General features: G+C 44.1%; 1 protein-coding gene across 1 annotated transcript in view; it reads right to left on the bottom strand.

Annotated features, from left to right (window-relative positions):
* Window positions 1-12,520: 12,520 nt before the first annotated feature.
* T265_09082 (hypothetical protein) overlaps window positions 12,521-18,834 on the bottom strand; it is a gene marked incomplete at both ends in the record, with an annotated part of 101,741 nt that continues 95,427 nt past the window's right edge. Inside the window, 3 exons of the mRNA XM_009175067.1 lie at window positions 12,521-12,626; window positions 12,912-13,267; window positions 17,719-17,804. Coding sequence (XP_009173331.1) covers window positions 13,089-13,267; window positions 17,719-17,804 — 265 coding nt within the window. The remainder of the gene's footprint in view (window positions 12,627-12,911; window positions 13,268-17,718; window positions 17,805-18,834) is intronic.

Here is an 18,834-nt window from a genome sequence, read left to right as displayed (position 1 = left end):
GGGTGCCAATTTAGAAGGCGAACCTCATCAATAACACCCAAAATCATCGTAATCTCTTTCGTATCCATATGCCAGGTCACAGGTTGTCCAGTTCATGATTTGTAAGGAGGCACACAGAACAAGAATACGAAAAATACACCTATTTGCAAACCAATTCGGTTTTGCGGGAGGCTCACGTGGAGCCCAGCTGAATCTCTCGTTTACGATGTTCCTAATTCGGGCACTCTGCCTACCAGAAGAGCCCCAAGCAGGGCGAATTGTCACCGTAACGACGTTTGGGTATGCTTGGCATAGGACCGAGCCACCTTAGTTGATGGTGCTGCGTGATTCGATTCAAGAACGCCGGGTTATGGATCAGTTGATGTCATCCGATATAAACAATACTTCCGAGATATTGGCCGAAAACGTAAGAGGCGCTCAGCTCATCTGTTCGCAGAGGCCACATCTCAGCGGTAAGCCTGTTGACGTAAAGAAACAAAATTGATTCGTGCAGTGACTTCATCGGACACACTTCCTTCAGAGCTTGTACAACTACTGAGGAATGTGAAATTCTGCACAACATCCGACGCTTGTCCTTGCATTGCTGGGGTTATGTTCGAAGATTGCACTTTCGAAGCATGACTTTGTACACTGCAGGTGCAAGGCTCATTCTGAAAACAGTTTTTGATTGCTATCAGATTATTCAACGGTGCTTGTGCTTGGCCTTCGCCTTCAAACATGAGGAAAATGTCTCCTGCAGCGATATGAACGTTGGGATTTTAAAGACCCTCCAGGGTGCGCCTCATTATTTCATACACACTGCATATAGAATGAGGAATGCTCCTAGTAATTAGGTCGCCTGCCGTGGTTACACTGATTGCAGACAGATGATATCAATCAATGAACGGAATCCAAATTGATGTTGGCATATGAAAAGCGGCAGGAAGTTATGGAATTTTCATTCTGGCCTAGACCGGATACGCGTCATTCGACAAAATTTACTGCGGTTTAGAATAGGAGAATACGGTAGATATTTATAGAAAATAGAAAATGGAAAATATTGTTAATATTTCCTCCAACCACAGAGGTCGTGCAGAAATTAGTAGGATGATGCTCTCGTCGGCTTTTGTATTCCATGTGCCTCGAGTGTCGTTTGAAACAGACAACAAATTTATTTGTAAAACACATCCGAATGAATGGTGTGCGCTCGGAAATTTGAAAGAGGGTATATTAGTAAGTCTTAATGTCTCTTACTAATGTAATAGCATGTGTACGCGACTCTCAAGACGAGAGAAGCCACTCATTTTGAAAGTGCCTAAGCTGTGATCCACACTCGACTTGTGGAAATGGAATTCCGCGGTGTTTCACACCTAGTGATCCGGATGTATCATCAGTGTGGTTGAAACAACCAACATGATACGACACTGTGAACGGAAGTATACCGCGTGTGGGTAATCTCATTAGACCATCCAAAAAACATGCAGTGCAAATATCATGTGAACTTTTCAAATAGACTCAGTTGGTCATGCTCCACAGGTAGCGGTATTTTTTGGGCATGGGGTACAAGTCGCCCGTTCACGTTGTCTGGGAATTCAACTCTTCTTTGTAGTGGCGTTCGTCATACTGTATAGAGTAAACGGTTGAATTCTCCCATCTAAGTGTTCAGGGTCACATCCGGTTTTCGTGTATTCAGCTTGGTTAACACTGTGTGAGGTAGTGTGGCTTGTCCGTTGTCACCGTCGTCCGTTGTGGACCGGCGTGCTGTTCAAGCGTCCGGCTACACGCGTTCTCCTCTGTTCACGTCTGTTCTCGGGCCCCACGTTGTGTGTTTAATGGATCGGTAGATATTATACTACATCAAGCGCAAGAGGTTGGAGAAAAATTAGGTAGATAACTGAGATGAATACCCCTCTCCCCCCCCATAAAAAAGACCCCCGAGAGTGTGTGGCTTTTCTTAAAAAAACCGAAGACATGCTTTTTGTGACGTACATTTTTTGAAAGCGCGTGCAATTTATGAGCGAATTTAGCTATTGTACAGCGGCGGATGAAGCACCCAAATTCGTTACTTATAGGGTGAACAATTCAATATAATGAGTGACTAGTATTCTTCGGCTTGTACCGCTAGTTTAAACTGATGTTGCTTTGAGGTGGTACAATTATGGTTGGCATCAACGACTACCTAACCATGGTGAATAAGGTTTAGTTTCTGTTATCTAGTTAACAAATAAACTTACGGGTATTTTGAATACTGACTGAAAAGAGAGCTCTCTTTTAGTCATTAAAAAATGTATCATTCCATCTCATCTTTGAATTTGCAACAGTGGTTGAAATTATGTGTATGTGTTTGTATAACCTGAATTTAAAAAGAAACCGCGAGGTATTGGTTCTAGTCCTAGCCGCTGGACTGCGATAAATGAACATACTACAGAGGTGAAACCATCCATATACGTCACGTTCTTTGTTTTGAACTTGAATTTTCAAACTTGATTCTCCTGTCTGGTTGAACGAGCATTTGACTGGGTGTCATACGTTTCACATGGCCTAACCAGGTCGGCTGCCGATGGATCAAGACGCCTACAATTCCGTATTTTTTCCTTTACTCGAAGTCCGCAGATGGAACTGGCCGATGATTCGGATATTACAATGGCTGCGATATCATGACGCATAATTGTCTTGATGCTCGATCTCAGATGACTGTTTTCGATGTGACGCTGACTCTGGCTATTCGGAAGTCAAACGAGTTGTAGAACGCCTGGTAAATGGTAGCAACGCTGCCTTAATAACGGAGATAAAACGCCATCCTACTATAATTCATCTTTATTTTTGTTACATTTTGTTGTTTCTCTCGCTAGGAAACTAATATAATGAGTAGTATTCTTCGGCTTGTACCGCTAGTTTAAACTGATGTTGCTTTGAGGTGGTACAATTATGGTTGGCATCAACGACTACCTAACCATGGTGAATAAGGTTTAGTTTCTGTTATCTAGTTAACAAATAAACTTACGGGTATTTTGAATACTGACTGAAAAGAGAGCTCTCTTTTAGTCATTAAAAAATGTATCATTCCATCTCATCTTTGAATTTGCAACAGTGGTTGAAATTATGTGTATGTGTTTGTATAACCTGAATTTAAAAAGAAACCGCGAGGTATTGGTTCTAGTCCTAGCCGCTGGACTGCGATAAATGAACATACTACAGAGGTGAAACCATCCATATACGTCACGTTCTTTGTTTTGAACTTGAATTTTCAAACTTGATTCTCCTGTCTGGTTGAACGAGCATTTGACTGGGTGTCATACGTTTCACATGGCCTAACCAGGTCGGCTGCCGATGGATCAAGACGCCTACAATTCCGTATTTTTTCCTTTACTCGAAGTCCGCAGATGGAACTGGCCGATGATTCGGATATTACAATGGCTGCGATATCATGACGCATAATTGTCTTGATGCTCGATCTCAGATGACTGTTTTCGATGTGACGCTGACTCTGGCTATTCGGAAGTCAAACGAGTTGTAGAACGCCTGGTAAATGGTAGCAACGCTGCCTTAATAACGGAGATAAAACGCCATCCTACTATAATTCATCTTTATTTTTGTTACATTTTGTTGTTTCTCTCGCTAGGAAACTATTTACAGAATTCAGTTTTTCATGGAAGTTCCGTACTTAAGCGAAAACGGGATGCTGCAGACACTATCGCTGCACTTAGGCACTGAAATACCGCTTCACTGTGAGCCAATTGCACATAATCGTCAGCTAAACGCACTCTGTGAACCTTCGGGGCGTCAATCATCAGCTTGTCTGGGAAATGTCTCGAAGTAAACAGCTGGCATCCCACCAGTTGACTGTCAGAAGTCTTAGACGTAGTTCCAGCAACCGGAATTCGGGTCTTTAGCTCAGAGTGAAAATGTGTAACATTTTCGACAATTAATTGGGGAACAGCTCAACGATCTACACTACATCACTGTTCACTAGATCAAGTGCCTTTGAGAAGTCAACGAGCAGTGAATGCAGCGGTCCACTGAGTTCTCGAGATTTTGTCATATTTGTCTAAATGACAACCAGTGGCATTGTTTCCACTTTGGGCTCTTTACTGTTGCTGTGGGACAATGTTGTCACCCGGATCATGTCAATACCACAAGGTAAGCATGTTTCCGTCTGCCTGATTTACCCTTGAACAGGCGAAACTTTGTGGCGTCAGTTCAGTTCTTCCCATACTAAAATAAGTAGGTGGAGGATTTCGCCTCTCATTCCTTGCTTATCAGGGTTGAGGAGTACTGGAGTTAATGCTTCTTTCCGCAGCGGTACCGGTTTTTCATCCGAATAGTAACTGCTTCTGATTCATCCATTAGTTGGAGCTGACACTCGAATTTTTGATACTATCCGGCCCTCAAGAATCAGTTGGGAAGTGTAAAGAAGTACACCAATACAGCAATTTTTCAGTGGTTCCAATCATCTTTAGGATTCTTACACCCACATCCAAAGTTTACTGTTGATGCCAGTCCATTCGTTTCCTAACCCGAACGTTGACGTATCGGGTTGTACAAGAAATAAAAGTCAATAATGTATATCGTCGGTTTTGTTTTCGTCATAATCGCTACATTCATATGCAACATCTCCGTTGAGGTAGTCGAAACCAGATCATGGGCGGTTTTCGTTGCCAAAGCTAAAAACTCATTTCAAACAGAAAAGTCGATTTTAATTAATGATATTCAAGCACGAACTCGTTTGTTCCCTTTCCCCCATCAAAACATATTGGTCATTTATTGGTTGTTGATCAGGTGGCTGTAGATCTGTTCGCTGAGCTTGGCAATTGGCTTGCGAACGTTCCGTCACCATACGAGGACACATCATCACTGCGCACTTGATGATTCTTCTCCTATGGTGACGAAACATTTGCAAGCAAATTGCCAACCTCGGAGAACAGATCAACAGCCACCTGATCAACAACCAATAAACTCACCTGAGCTACCAATATTTCAACAAATTACCAATATTGGACGTTTGCGATTCACCTAACAGGCTTCTTTATGCTCGGAGCTGTTCAGTTTGAGTCCATTCGATATCCTTCTTACCTTTGAAGATAATATGTGTTCCATCAGAATGATTATTTGCGCTGTTCGTTATAATTTTCCTCGGCTTCTGAATGCTAAATCGGATATGAAACTATTATATCCTCTGAGGAATTTAAACAACCCATTTACAAGATTAAAGCTGGTCGATGTATGCGTTTCGAATTAGATCGTCAGTACCAGACGACAATGTGAAATGGTCTCTACACAGGAGGCTCAATCACGTGGGAACAGACTTATCGGCCAATCAAGATGAACAGCATAAGTGTAAACTGAGGGCTACATATTTTGCGCACACAATAAAGGCTTGTTGAGTGACCAATCGATCGACTGATTGCAGAGGCCCCAGCGAATTTTGAAAGACATACATAATGCGGTTGGACCTAAATAGGCTTGTTTCCAAAGACTGAAAGCAGTGGTCCGGTTTTCTATACAGATTTCCACGATATTTTACGTCCTTTTCACCCTAAGATCTGATGTTGAGAAGTGCGAGCAGTTGGTTCATCCCTCCTTGGATGTAGTTTTATTCACGAGGTTTCGTCTCACTTTGCTGAATCGGTAAATGAACTGTTTAAGATATCCATCTCATCTCATGGCATTTGTAAACAGTTCTAGCTCAGCTTGAGCAGCGGAGTCCACATCCAATTCCGAGATATCCGTGTCATGTACATGAATGAATAAAAGGGCTTTTGATGCCTGTATATCATGCCACCCGGTAACATGGCAAGCCCAAATGTAAGTGGTCATTACGGTGAAGCAACTTGCTGACATCTCCAATTTGGGAATCGGTTTCAAAGAGTAAATCAGGAGTAGAAAGTTCTTAAACTACACTAAAGCGTGTCAGGAATTCGGCATACTGGTTCCAAAGTTCTTTGACCAAACCCGACTCTTATTCTGAAAAACATATACAGGTTATTCGTGTGATCCCAAGATTATCCCATCAAAGACTTCAAGGGCTAACACTCAGTGTGACTTCATATGGAGATCGAACATTTCTGTGAATAGCCCCGCGCTGCTCTGAAGGAGACAACTAACAGGCTGACAGTAGCCAACTTATACCCTGTTTTGAAGTTAGTTAACGAGATAACTCTCGCCGTCCAGAAAGAGAGTTACAGTAAGAGTCCTTTGACAGTTACAAAAGTTATGAATTATTTATAGCTCTTGTTTTTTTCGGGCTGTCTCAAAGGATTGCCCGGGGCTACGACTTTTCGGTTCGACTATCACATATTTAACAGGGTGACCAAAATTGTTGACAGCATCCTCCATAGATTCAAATCCAGATGACGAAAATACATTCATTTAGCGAGTCAGCTCCTGTCTGGAACTGGAAATTCTATTACTAGTTGAAATTGAGGTGAAGAAAGTTTCTTAGTTACTAACTGTATGTTTCAACAACCAGGTGGTTACTTCTTAGATGTCCGGCTGTAGTGCAGCCGTCCAGTTGTACAGTGGCTGATGCCTGTCCAGAGTGCCGGTCATACACATACACGAGGTCACAGTACTTGAAAGCAGATTTCATTATTCATCCTTAAGAGCACTACTACTGAATCACTATCAGTGTTTGTATTTCGAACATTTTGCACCGAAAGGCTGCATCCAGTCTTCCATATTAATTGGGGCTCATCAGATAGGCGCAGTCCCCGGATTTCCGTCAATCTTATGTTCTACTGGAAACCGAATTGCACGAAATTAGCGAGTACACACTCATTTGCAAACTAATTTGGTTTTTCGAGAGACTCACCTGGAGCCCAGCTGAATCTCTCGTTCGTGATGTTAGTGCAATTTGGTTTCAAGTAGAACATAAGGTTGACGGAGATCCGGGAACTGCGCCTAGCTGATGAGCCCCAAAGAGGGCCAAACCGGTCGTGGGCTGTCGACAGATTTTCAACAAACTTATGAGCAGTACATTACATAGATGTACATGTGTTATTTTCTCTACTAATCAGTCAATCAACCTTGTCGGTTACACACGAAATTGAGAAGACAAAAAGACTTGAGGAAATTATACTGCAGCAACTGAACAGCCAATACCGAGATTCGAAGAATCAAGAATGGAATGGAACAAAACAGTCCAATGAAAGGCTGAAATAGAGAGAGAGAAATGTTGAGCAATATGTTCGTTAGGAGTGCCTCCTAACAACATGTATTGCGATATCTCGAATATCGTAGCGACTGAAACATGAGGTGGGCTGGTGCAGCACATTCAGTTGCCTGAGAACATCACAAACAAGGAATTCATCTGGGTTAGAGGTGAGTCTCTCGAAAGAACCAAATTAGTTTGCAAATGAGTGTATATGGTCGTTGGCTTGTTCGCTGAACTGGGAAATTTAGTTAGTTCAGTTACATTATGTCTCAGCTTCCTTATCTTGAGTCTACATCGCTACTGAATGACGTGTCTTGACTTGGGATCCTGAGCTTGGCACTCACAAGATGGTATACCAGCGGATTCCGTAACAAAAGCTGGCAAAATTGGGTGCTGTTTCCCGGAAAATAAAACCGTTAGTTTAGAACGCAGATGGAAGTCAGTTTATCCCTATGCTCCAGGAAATTAGTTGCGGAAAATTATTCAGGACCCCAAACTTAGAGAAGAAAGAGGGTGTCCCATCTATCTGAAGGGTCATAGTCTTTCTAATTCGCATGCATATCTGGAAGGGAAATGGGTATTTATTTGAAAAACGGGCGATTAATAGTAGCACACGCAAATAGACAGACGTACGCACACTCACTCAGTCTTTTGGTGAAGTTTTGTATTTGTCGATTTGTCACCATTTGTCGTGATAATGAAACGCAATTACACGTGAAAAAAACAGTTATGTTAAAATAGTAACAGGGTGTGTAGAAATTCAGGTCGGTATTCAGTACGTTTGTGGAGTGCCTGCGTTAGGAGTTAAATGAAGTGTAATGATGCATCGAATAGTGAGAAATCAAGGGTTCATTGACGTATGCGGAAGTTTGTAGCCTGACGCTTGAACAGCACGCCGGTCCACAACGGACGACGGTGACAACGGACAAGCCACACTACCTCACACAGTGTTAACCAAGCTGAATACACGAAAACCGGATGTGACCCTGAACACTTAGATGGGAGAATTCAACCGTTTACTCTATACAGTATGACGAACGCCACTACAAAGAAGAGTTGAATTCCCAGACAACGTGAACGGGCGACTTGTACCCCATGCCCAAAAAATACCGCTACCTGTGGAGCATGACCAACTGAGTCTATTTGAAAAGTTCACATGATATTTGCACTGCATGTTTTTTGGATGGTCTAATGAGATTACCCACACGCGGTATACTTCCGTTCACAGTGTCGTATCATGTTGGTTGTTTCAACCACACTGATGATACATCCGGATCACTAGGTGTGAAACACCGCGGAATTCCATTTCCACAAGTCGAGTGTGGATCACAGCTTAGGCACTTTCAAAATGAGTGGCTTCTCTCGTCTTGAGAGTCGCGTACACATGCTATTACATTAGTAAGAGACATTAAGACTTACTAATATACCCTCTTTCAAATTTCCGAGCGCACACCATTCATTCGGATGTGTTTTACAAATAAATTTGTTGTCTGTTTCAAACGACACTCGAGGCACATGGAATACAAAAGCCGACGAGAGCATCATCCTACTAATTTCTGCACGACCTCTGTGGTTGGAGGAAATATTAACAATATTTTCCATTTTCTATTTTCTATAAATATCTACCGTATTCTCCTATTCTAAACCGCAGTAAATTTTGTCGAATGACGCGTATCCGGTCTAGGCCAGAATGAAAATTCCATAACTTCCTGCCGCTTTTCATATGCCAACATCAATTTGGATTCCGTTCATTGATTGATATCATCTGTCTGCAATCAGTGTAACCACGGCAGGCGACCTAATTACTAGGAGCATTCCTCATTCTATATGCAGTGTGTATGAAATAATGAGGCGCACCCTGGAGGGTCTTTAAAATCCCAACGTTCATATCGCTGCAGGAGACATTTTCCTCATGTTTGAAGGCGAAGGCCAAGCACAAGCACCGTTGAATAATCTGATAGCAATCAAAAAACTGTTTTCAGAATGAGCCTTGCACCTGCAGTGTACAAAGTCATGCTTCGAAAGTGCAATCTTCGAACATAACCCCAGCAATGCAAGGACAAGCGTCGGATGTTGTGCAGAATTTCACATTCCTCAGTAGTTGTACAAGCTCTGAAGGAAGTGTGTCCGATGAAGTCACTGCACGAATCAATTTTGTTTCTTTACGTCAACAGGCTTACCGCTGAGATGTGGCCTCTGCGAACAGACTGTATGAGCGCCTCTTACGTTTTCGGCCAATATCTCGGAAGTATTGTTTATATCGGATGACATCAACTGATCCATAACCCGGCGACTGGTTCTTGAATCACGCAGCACCATCAACTAAGGTGGCTCGGTCCTATGCCAAGCATACCCAAACGTCGTTACGGTGACAATTCGCCCTGCTTGGGGCTCTTCTGGTAGGCAGAGTGCCCGAATTAGGAACATCGTAAACGAGAGATTCAGCTGGGCTCCACGTGAGCCTCCCGCAAAACCGAATTGGTTTGCAAATAGGTGTATTTTTCGTATTCTTGTTCTGTGTGCCTCCTTACAAATCATGAACTGGACAACCTGTGACCTGGCATATGGATACGAAAGAGATTACGATGATTTTGGGTGTTATTGATGAGGTTCGCCTTCTAAATTGGCACCCTGATAATCTCAAATCCTGCAAGAATTGACGACTAATGGATGTCAGTTGAGTTACACCTTTGATTCGCTTGCCAGAGTGTCTGACCAAACACACGAAGGCACAGGCACTAGGAAATGCTTGGTATAGGCTAGCCAATCGTCCATTCTCGTCCATTGCTTTCTCTCTTTGTGTTCACTCCAAATCTTTTAGCTATTGTTGGCAGTGTGCGGAGACTTTGGTCTATTTTGTAGCGGATTTCGTCTTGTAAGCGATGGGGAAAATCCGAGAAGTATTGTACAGATGTACAGCTTTATTGGGTATCAGCAGCAATGCGCATCTCACTCCATGGAATCTCGAGCCCGCAACATCTCAGCTACTAGTTCGATCACTTGGCAGCTTGACATTGATCGCCTGATCAGCAGTGTGATTAGCTCACACTTAGACAGGATGTAGCGTGACTCCGCCGTCAGTTATGTGTTCCGTATTCCGTGGTCACGTGTATTGACTAGCTCCTCGATTGAATGGATGGATGTGTGAACATTTTACTGGCCTTTCTCGTGAGCTACCTATGACATCTGGCTATGCATGTGATAAGCTGAGAACCTTTGGGTCGTCGCACTTGGAGTTCGGCCAATTGACTCGACCTAACCGGTAAATGCTTGGACCGTATTCTCGCTTCCAGCATCCGATCAAACACATTAACTTTGTCGTGTCAACCGCAATCGCACGATGGAGGGGTTGTTTGCTTGGGATTATTTGGACGGCTCTACCATCGGTGTTTTTCATGGAAAACTATGTTATTTGCAATCAGTTGGAAAACGCCTGAGATCGATTAAGTAGTAACCGTCTTTGAATTAGTTTGGCGATAATCGGTAGATTTATCGCTTGGCAACGTTTCGCTTCCGTTGGTGATGGACGAACTCCTCGTGAGCTTCGACGTAATGTGGGTAGAGACAAACACCCCTATGCACAGATGCTCTGTAGGTAACAGAGTTTGTTAGTGGCAGACACGACACTTAGGGAACGGACGCAGCCCTCGGTGGGTGAGATAGTTGAGTATATGAATATCGATCAGTTTGTTTTGACACAACTGTTTACTCCCAATAACAAGGTCTTGCCATGGGGTTTTCAATATATATATATATATACATATATATATATATATATATGTAATATGGAGTACTTGTCCACCGGCGTTATGCTGCAGATACCTTTGTTGTAGTCAAACATGACGTGAGCAGCTTCCACCAATATCTCAAAAGCCTAAATCCTCACATCTAGAGCAGGAACATCGGATGTTATGCGGAGACCGAACTTAACCAACATTAGAGTAGCTTTTCAAAAGGGAAAAGCGCCACACTCAGTTTTGATGCAATCGAAAGAATCCCTCCTGATTGAAGGAACTAGGGACTGTATGCATAAAATTAACTGCAACGATTGCACTAAGGTCTACATAGGACAAACTGCCAGGGAATTACACACGAGAATCGGTAAGCATAAAAGAACCACCAAGGAATTCGGAGGAATACCAAACACTGATCAAAGACTCAGCGATGGCGGTACGTGCATCAGACATAGGACATAGAATACGTCTGGAGAATGTGGAAGTTTTAAGACGGGGACTGCGATTCACACCACAGCGGCTGATAGCCGAGGCGGTGGAAATCACTAAGCATCACAGCGTGAATAGAACCGAGGGTGTGGAAATGGCGAGCATTTAGAGAGCGGTCTTAGATAAGCCGAGTTGACACGTGACTGCATGGTTGTCAATTCGCGTAGAATCATTGCAAAAACAGGGGGTTAAATCCCAACCGGACCAGAGTTCACAGAATCCCTCTTTCTTACGAAACTATTGTATGACAAGCTCATGCACACAGTTGGACGGAAAGTGCAAACGACGTTCAAGAGAAATCACCACGTGAGCCAGAAGCACCAAGCTGGACCCAAATCCAATCAGGTTTTCCCAACAACTTAACACTTCGTGACCCACCCTAAGACGAAATTCCTTGGCCGACATTTGACACAGATTTCGCTTGACTTAACTGATTGGCTCTCCTTTCGCCTTAAATCTCAACCGACCTTGTAGCCTAGTCACTTGGCCTGAAGAAGCTTTTGTGTCAAAGGCGAAACGTTGCCCAGTAATAAATCTACCGATTGTTACTAAACTTTTCCGAAAAAGAAAACTAGGTCCAGCATCTAAAACCTCCGATCTACTCGAGCTTAGAATCTAGTCTGGTCAGATCCAGAAGCTATAAACCCGGCATCTCCCGTCTGGCTAGCTGTATTATGCGACTTTCCGAACACAAGCCTTTGGTTGTTCTCGGTTCCTCTGTCCTTCTCAAGACATCATGCCTTCGTACCCGAAACCCCAGTTAAGCCGCTAAGGTCCCTTATGATAAATTAATACACAAATAATTGTATTGCCAGCATGTATAGGTCATTTTATTCAGTGGGTTCGATGGGTCGATAGGGACTGACTCTACGAGGGATACGGCCTCGACGTGCACATCTGATCCGGTCACTAACACGCACTTTCGGACCATCCCTGAGCCGGATTCGTTTCAAACTATACCTAAATGAACTGAAATGCTGGAATAAGAAAATTGATTGAGAGATGCCCTCATTGACTGGTGATCACACACAACAACAGGGCGGTTGGAGACCCAGTCACACGAATCTTCTTCATTGTGAAGTCCCTCCTGACAGAATTCCGAGATTCAGTGTCATTTAATCGGACTCACGCTGAAGACCCCTTAGCCAATACATCATGTATTGAAGAAAAATCAAGAATTGCATATCGTCATAAGAATGCTTATAAAAAAACAATGCATTGTCAGAAACGGTTTGGGTAGAAGTGAGGTAACGATGGAAATTGAAAAAAAACTGTAGGCGGGGGGAAATATAATGAAGAGTTTGTCAAAGTGGTTTGGTTGCTAATTGAAATAAACGTGAGACCAGTAACGTAATCGTAATCACTCGCACTTGTAGGGTGGGGTGTGGGCTGGTTTGGGAAAGGAACAATTATCACAGACTGTTTGAATGTGGTGTAGAAACAACTATTCTATACACCGTTGGTTGTATGTTTGCCCGGAGCTGCCAAACCGATTGGTCGAAGTAGGTCGCCATATAGTCTTAAGAAGTGAGGAACGATGGAAATTGAAAAAAAACTGTAGGCGGGGGGAAATATAATGAAGAGTTTGTCAAAGTGGTTTGGTTGCTAATTGAAATAAACGTGAGACCAGTAACGTAATCGTAATCACTCGCACTTGTAGGGTGGGGTGTGGGCTGGTTTGGGAAAGGAACAATTATCACAGACTGTTTGAATGTGGTGTAGAAACAACTATTCTATACACCGTTGGTTGTATGTTTGCCCGGAGCTGCCAAACCGATTGGTCGAAGTAGGTCGCCATATAGTCTTAGAAGTCTGTGCAAAGCCACCGTCATTTGACTACCACCGGTGACGAGAACACAGTCGACAATGTGTGGATAGAGATCCATGACGTGGTTCCACGTAGAGGGATCCACTGCGAAGCCGAAAAGAGATGGTACGAGAATGGATTAAATGAGGGAAAACAAAACTAGTGCATTATAAGGCGGTACGATGAACGCCCACCTGGGGGGTTCTTTGAAATTTTAAATTCGCACTCCTTACTATGCATTCATTTCGGAGGTAAGTTTGCAGCCCGAACTACAAACCATCCCTTATTCCAAAAACCCTATACATCGGATTGCTTGTAAAATACTTATATGAGTACAAGACAAAACATCATGGGGCTACCAGTCAAATATTCCATAGTGTTTATCACAATGTTATGTCCTAAGTTCGCTAAAATATGGGTCCTCCGTTTCCACGTGGCGTATCTTTCGGTGACCTACACTGACATTTCTAGCCGTGATAATGATTAAATAGTTGTAATCAGAAGGAAGTAGGATGGATGTACATTATACTGGGTACAAATGTGGCGATACCGAAAGCCACCAGAAAAATTGAGGAATATCGGTCTGCAAATAACCAACATTTAACCGATTAGGCCTCTAAAACGTTGATAAGTGGACTTAAATTCCGGCTGTCCGCAATTGGGGAACTGGTTATCGAGTATTGCAACTAGGCGGAGAATGCGATCGAAGGCCGATCGGACAAACGAACAAGGGAGTCTCGATTACGTCGGAAGTGTGTAGTGTACACAGAACAGAACGGCGATAGACAATAAAATCAAGAAAATTCTGCGAGGAACTCCAGTAAGTTTACATGGTGATGCAACCCAATCACCCGAAGTTACATTAGCTGCTGAAAAACTGTCGCTGTTCTATCAGAAGCCCAAGTCTTATCTTTCCGAGTAGGCTTGTATGTAGGTCAACTTCTACCGATTAGGGGTGGAAGCTCAATTGGCTGACCCATTATATAATGTCACAGGTATCTGCCGAAAAAATCGAACAAATACAACGCAGCGGATGTATTAACGTCTCTACCATGAACCCCAGCGTTTGGAAAGTCCCTAGTACGTAATATGATGCAATAAGCATTCCCTTGTAGTTCAGCCACGCTGCAACACAAACCAAGCTGATCTCACTTAGTTGACTCAAACTGTTTGCACGGACAAAGTTCCCTCTGGACAAGTGATTAGTGGTGAATGACACCAGTGTCCAGCAGCCTCATTACGACCTAGGTCAAACTTATCCCTCCGTTATTATCACACTCACTACGAACCCTTTTTCTGAAAATTGGCACTATCGCCGACTCCCCCAAGTTGTCTGGGACAGTCTCGTTTTCCCAAATACATGCAGGCTGACTGAAAGCTTCGACCTCCAGTCCTTGAACAACGCGGGTGTGAGGACATTCGGACCAGAAACTTGATGGCGTTTGAGAGAATATGTGCAGTCATAAACCTCCGAGGTCGTAGGGGCTTCCACGTTCACCGTCCATGTTTCTATGTCGGCCGCGGGCTCCAGATGTGTGGCGGCTGGAGGCCAAAATAAATGCTGTTTGAAGTGTTCGGTCTAACGGTCGAGGCGCTCTTCATTCAAGATGGTCGCCCGGAGCTAATCCTTGATGGTTTCACCCACAGGATGTTTCCGGGGATCGGGGGCACGGATCAACTAAAATAATCTTCGGGCATTCCCGGCTTTCTGAGACTCTTCCGTTTCGTTGGCTTTCCGTGCCCACCAGGCTTTACGGTCGCCTCGCGCGCTCACTTTCACTTGACATCTGATAATTCGTCAGGCCAATTTATGTTCAAGACCAGTTGGAATATTTCCTCAAGGTTTAAGCAGTATTACTGTTCGGTCTGATATCCGGTGCTTGGGATATGTGCAGTATAAACCTCCGAGGTCGTAGGGGCTTCCACGTTCACCGTCCATGTTTCTATGTCGGCCGCGGGCTCCAGATGTGTGGCGGCTGGAGGCCAAAATAAATGCTGTTTGAAGTGTTCGGTCTAACGGTCGAGGCGCTCTTCATTCAAGATGGTCGCCCGGAGCTAATCCTTGATGGTTTCACCCACAGGATGTTTCCGGGGATCGGGGGCACGGATCAACTAAAATAATCTTCGGGCATTCCCGGCTTTCTGAGACTCTTCCGTTTCGTTGGCTTTCCGTGCCCACCAGGCTTTACGGTCGCCTCGCGCGCTCACTTTCACTTGACATCTGATAATTCGTCAGGCCAATTTATGTTCAAGACCAGTTGGAATATTTCCTCAAGGTTTAAGCAGTATTACTGTTCGGTCTGATATCCGGTGCTTGGGTGAGCCCGGGTAGCGCCGTGCCACAAGCAAACCCTTTAATACTGTGCAAAGGGATGGCGGTTTAGTCTGAGTATGGATTCACGAGCAGTTGGACAGACTCTAGGAGGCGATTCTGGTAAATCAGTCTAACATGCGGATCTGCCAGTCTCTCAGTTACCAAGTGATTCGTCCACACCTTACGCCACTCTCGTAAACGAGGGAGAAGACTCTCCGGACGAGTGCGTGGTCAGAATCCACAAAACGACTGTCAGTTACTTCCTCTCCAGACGAGTGCGTGGTCAGAATCCACAAAACGACTGTCAGTTACTTATTGATCCGGACCATGGGTAACTGATAGCAATGTGATCAATTTAATTTCGCAGCCGAAACGCCGCTGGAGGACATTATGTGGCCAGATGACTTCGGCTATTTCGGTAGTACTGGATAAAAGCAGTCTGCAGTCCACATACAGCTGAAGCAATCGTTCACCAATGCCCGCACGTACCGAGTTTAATCCATGTCAACCAGCTACAGCTGAATGATTATTTTTATTTTTAAGCTCACCCACTGTGCTGTGAGTAGAATCCTCAACCAAAGCCTTTGGCTCAAAAGTTTGACCGTAAGGCAGCGGTGTATGGCGGGAAATGCAGGTGCATTTCAATTTTAAAGGAACAATTCGCCATACATGTTCTAACCCCCCACCTGGAGTGCTAGGAGACAGTGTTGACCAGAACTCTGATGATCGACCAACCTGGTATGAGAGTTTGCGAGTGTCGCGCGTACACCCCCAGTATAGCCAAGGGTCGCGGAGGTACGCGAACCGTCACACCATGGAAGGTTCATTCTCTTCGTGGCGGCCCGAAGAGCTTGATAGGGAGAAGTTAAGCCTATTTTTACGGGAACCATCTAGTTATTCTTAAGACTGATCCGTGTTGGAGGCATGCTGCAATACGGCGGTTTTTCAGAAACCCTCCCAGTCGGCATCCTGTGGGATACTGCCTAATTAGACACTCAAGTGAATTGAAAGGACATAGGGACACGTCAACGACGTCATGCTATGGAACGTCAAAGGAGCAAGTTTAGTTAAGAATGTCTTGCTTGTTTGGAATGTGAGATGAGATCGGCAAACTCAGGATAATAAGTGACCTCGCTGTTACTGGTTTTCATAGTTGAGGACGACAGTCAAGGAAGCATCTTCTTTTGCCTGAAAACTTGCGCGTCCTATATTGAAGTGGCTCATTACTTGCTGACTGGCAGAGCACTTCCACCAGTTTACAGTGATTCAGATGCTTTTGACGTGCTGACCCCAAGTCATCTGATAAATGTGGGGTGATCTAGCAAACATAGGCGACCTATACACACAGAGGCAGAGCAAGTGTTGGCTAATAATCAGACGAATATACAGTCTTCACAGTTACGGCACAACTAGATGCATGACCTTCGAGAGTTTCGAGTCGTGACCACTGCATCAACAGCAAGTGCCGGGGAACCGACCATGTTCGGGAGGTGCTGGTGCGGAACGTGTGCGGCAAGGTTATGCATCGGTCGTTTCTCACCCACTTTACGTGCATGTTTTGGTTAAGGGAGGCAATGATACCATTCTCGTCTATCCCTTTTTGCATATGGTGGGTGAAGCGAGTGATTAAGGAAAACCAAGCCTTGAGGGACTGGTTAATTCTCTTATTCTATGCTAATTGTGTACAACGGGTATTTTTATTCAGTTGTTTCCGTTTAATTCACATACCTCCTCTTGTTGTTTTTAATCTGAACGCTAATAATCGTTTGACCTTCATCGATTCGTTAACCACTCTTAGGTCCTGATATTGCGCGCCAGTTCAGGACGGTCACGTGAGGTTCATCGACTTGGGTCGATGTGAGTATTGAGAGGGTGCTTTATTTATCACTCAGTTTATTCGTCTGAAATTGAATTAAAAGGTTCTGAACGGCTGCATCCATACGCTAGTAGGAGGTATCTACATTGCTACCTTGAGCGCGCGTCGCTAAAGCAGCTAACGGTTTGGTCCCCAAGAGATGCCGGGCATAACGTATATGAAGTGTGATTGGGTTTCAAAACAAGGTAGTGACATAACCTTTAGTTTCAGTTAAACAATGACCCCAAATTCAGATACTCATGCATTTTAGGTTAAATCCGATTAAATGCCAAAAACCGTAGCCTGCTTAACCATTAAAAATCATCAAATACCAGAGACAAATCGGCGCAAACGGCAGCCATATGAAGTCGAAATGTTTCCACTCACCATCACGCTGTGACGAAACCGACTGCAACGATGTCAACATGGTTGTCAGTGCTTTGAACACGTAAGCGATTTCTACCAATCGCGCTCTGAAAAGGAATAAAATGGAAGTAAGCAGAAGGATTCGGTCATTAGATGAAAATGTAATGAAATTGGCTCCGCCTAAAGAAATAGTAGGTACAAAATTAACTCCACTTTAAGTGCTTCAATGATCCTGTGGGCTATATTGGCTGGAACTTCGTTCCACAAGGTCCAACCATGCCAGTAAAGCCAAAGGGGAGCAGCTACACAAAGCGCAGCAAGCCCTCGTAATATGAGGGTGTCTGGGGGTAAAGTCGTATTGTCCTCTGCCATAGGGTGTGCAGACAGTAAGGTCTTCCCCCAAGCGACCAGCATGTCGATATTCATGGAAGCAGCGATGTTGCCTTCAACGGAGGAAACTGTATTAGAAAATATCGACCCAACGGTCGGCCGTGACCGCCGACGCATTATTGAACACGGTCGAAATACTTTCAAAATCAAAGAGTCTGGTGCTGATCAAAAGGTACGTAATGTGCCCAGCCTGATCAAGGGTGAGACAGTAATGCCTTAGCCCTGCGCCCTCGGGTCAAGCCGACCCGCTGCAACCAAGCAACTCAGACTATTGAATCATCGGTTCCAGGTAGGCTTCCAAAGAACCACACATCCTTCCACTGTCTTGTGGGAGTACCCTCAACCAAACCACTTCCTCGGCCTGGGCAACCAGGAATTATAATTTTCCCGCATACTTTGTCTACCGATTTCCTCCAACTTCTTCCCAAAAAACAAGCAAACCTCGCTGAGTCATCTACTTGTCAGTTAGCTGACCGATGTGCCTTATACACTCCGCTGTCTATTAACAATAAACAAAATGGCACTGCTAAATCTCCGCGTTTCCTCGACGGAAACGCGTAGTGAAAACTGACCTCCAAAAGTAGTAAACACTTGCCATGTGACACCGTAGTTCAAATGAGATGGAGGCAGACGCATTTGTGGGCTCAGCTATTGGGTTGTCCGAACACCTATAGAACGGATAATTTTAGCATAATCTTCTGCTTTTTCTCGGGGTTCGTTTTCTTTGTGATGAAACGTCACATGATA

The sequence above is a fragment of the Opisthorchis viverrini genome, assembly GCF_000715545.1.
Source record: "Opisthorchis viverrini unplaced genomic scaffold opera_v5_255, whole genome shotgun sequence".
NCBI lineage: Eukaryota > Metazoa > Platyhelminthes > Trematoda > Opisthorchiida > Opisthorchiidae > Opisthorchis > Opisthorchis viverrini.
Note: the sequence above shows the minus strand (reverse complement) of the source record. Positions and strands in the feature narration are given on the sequence as shown.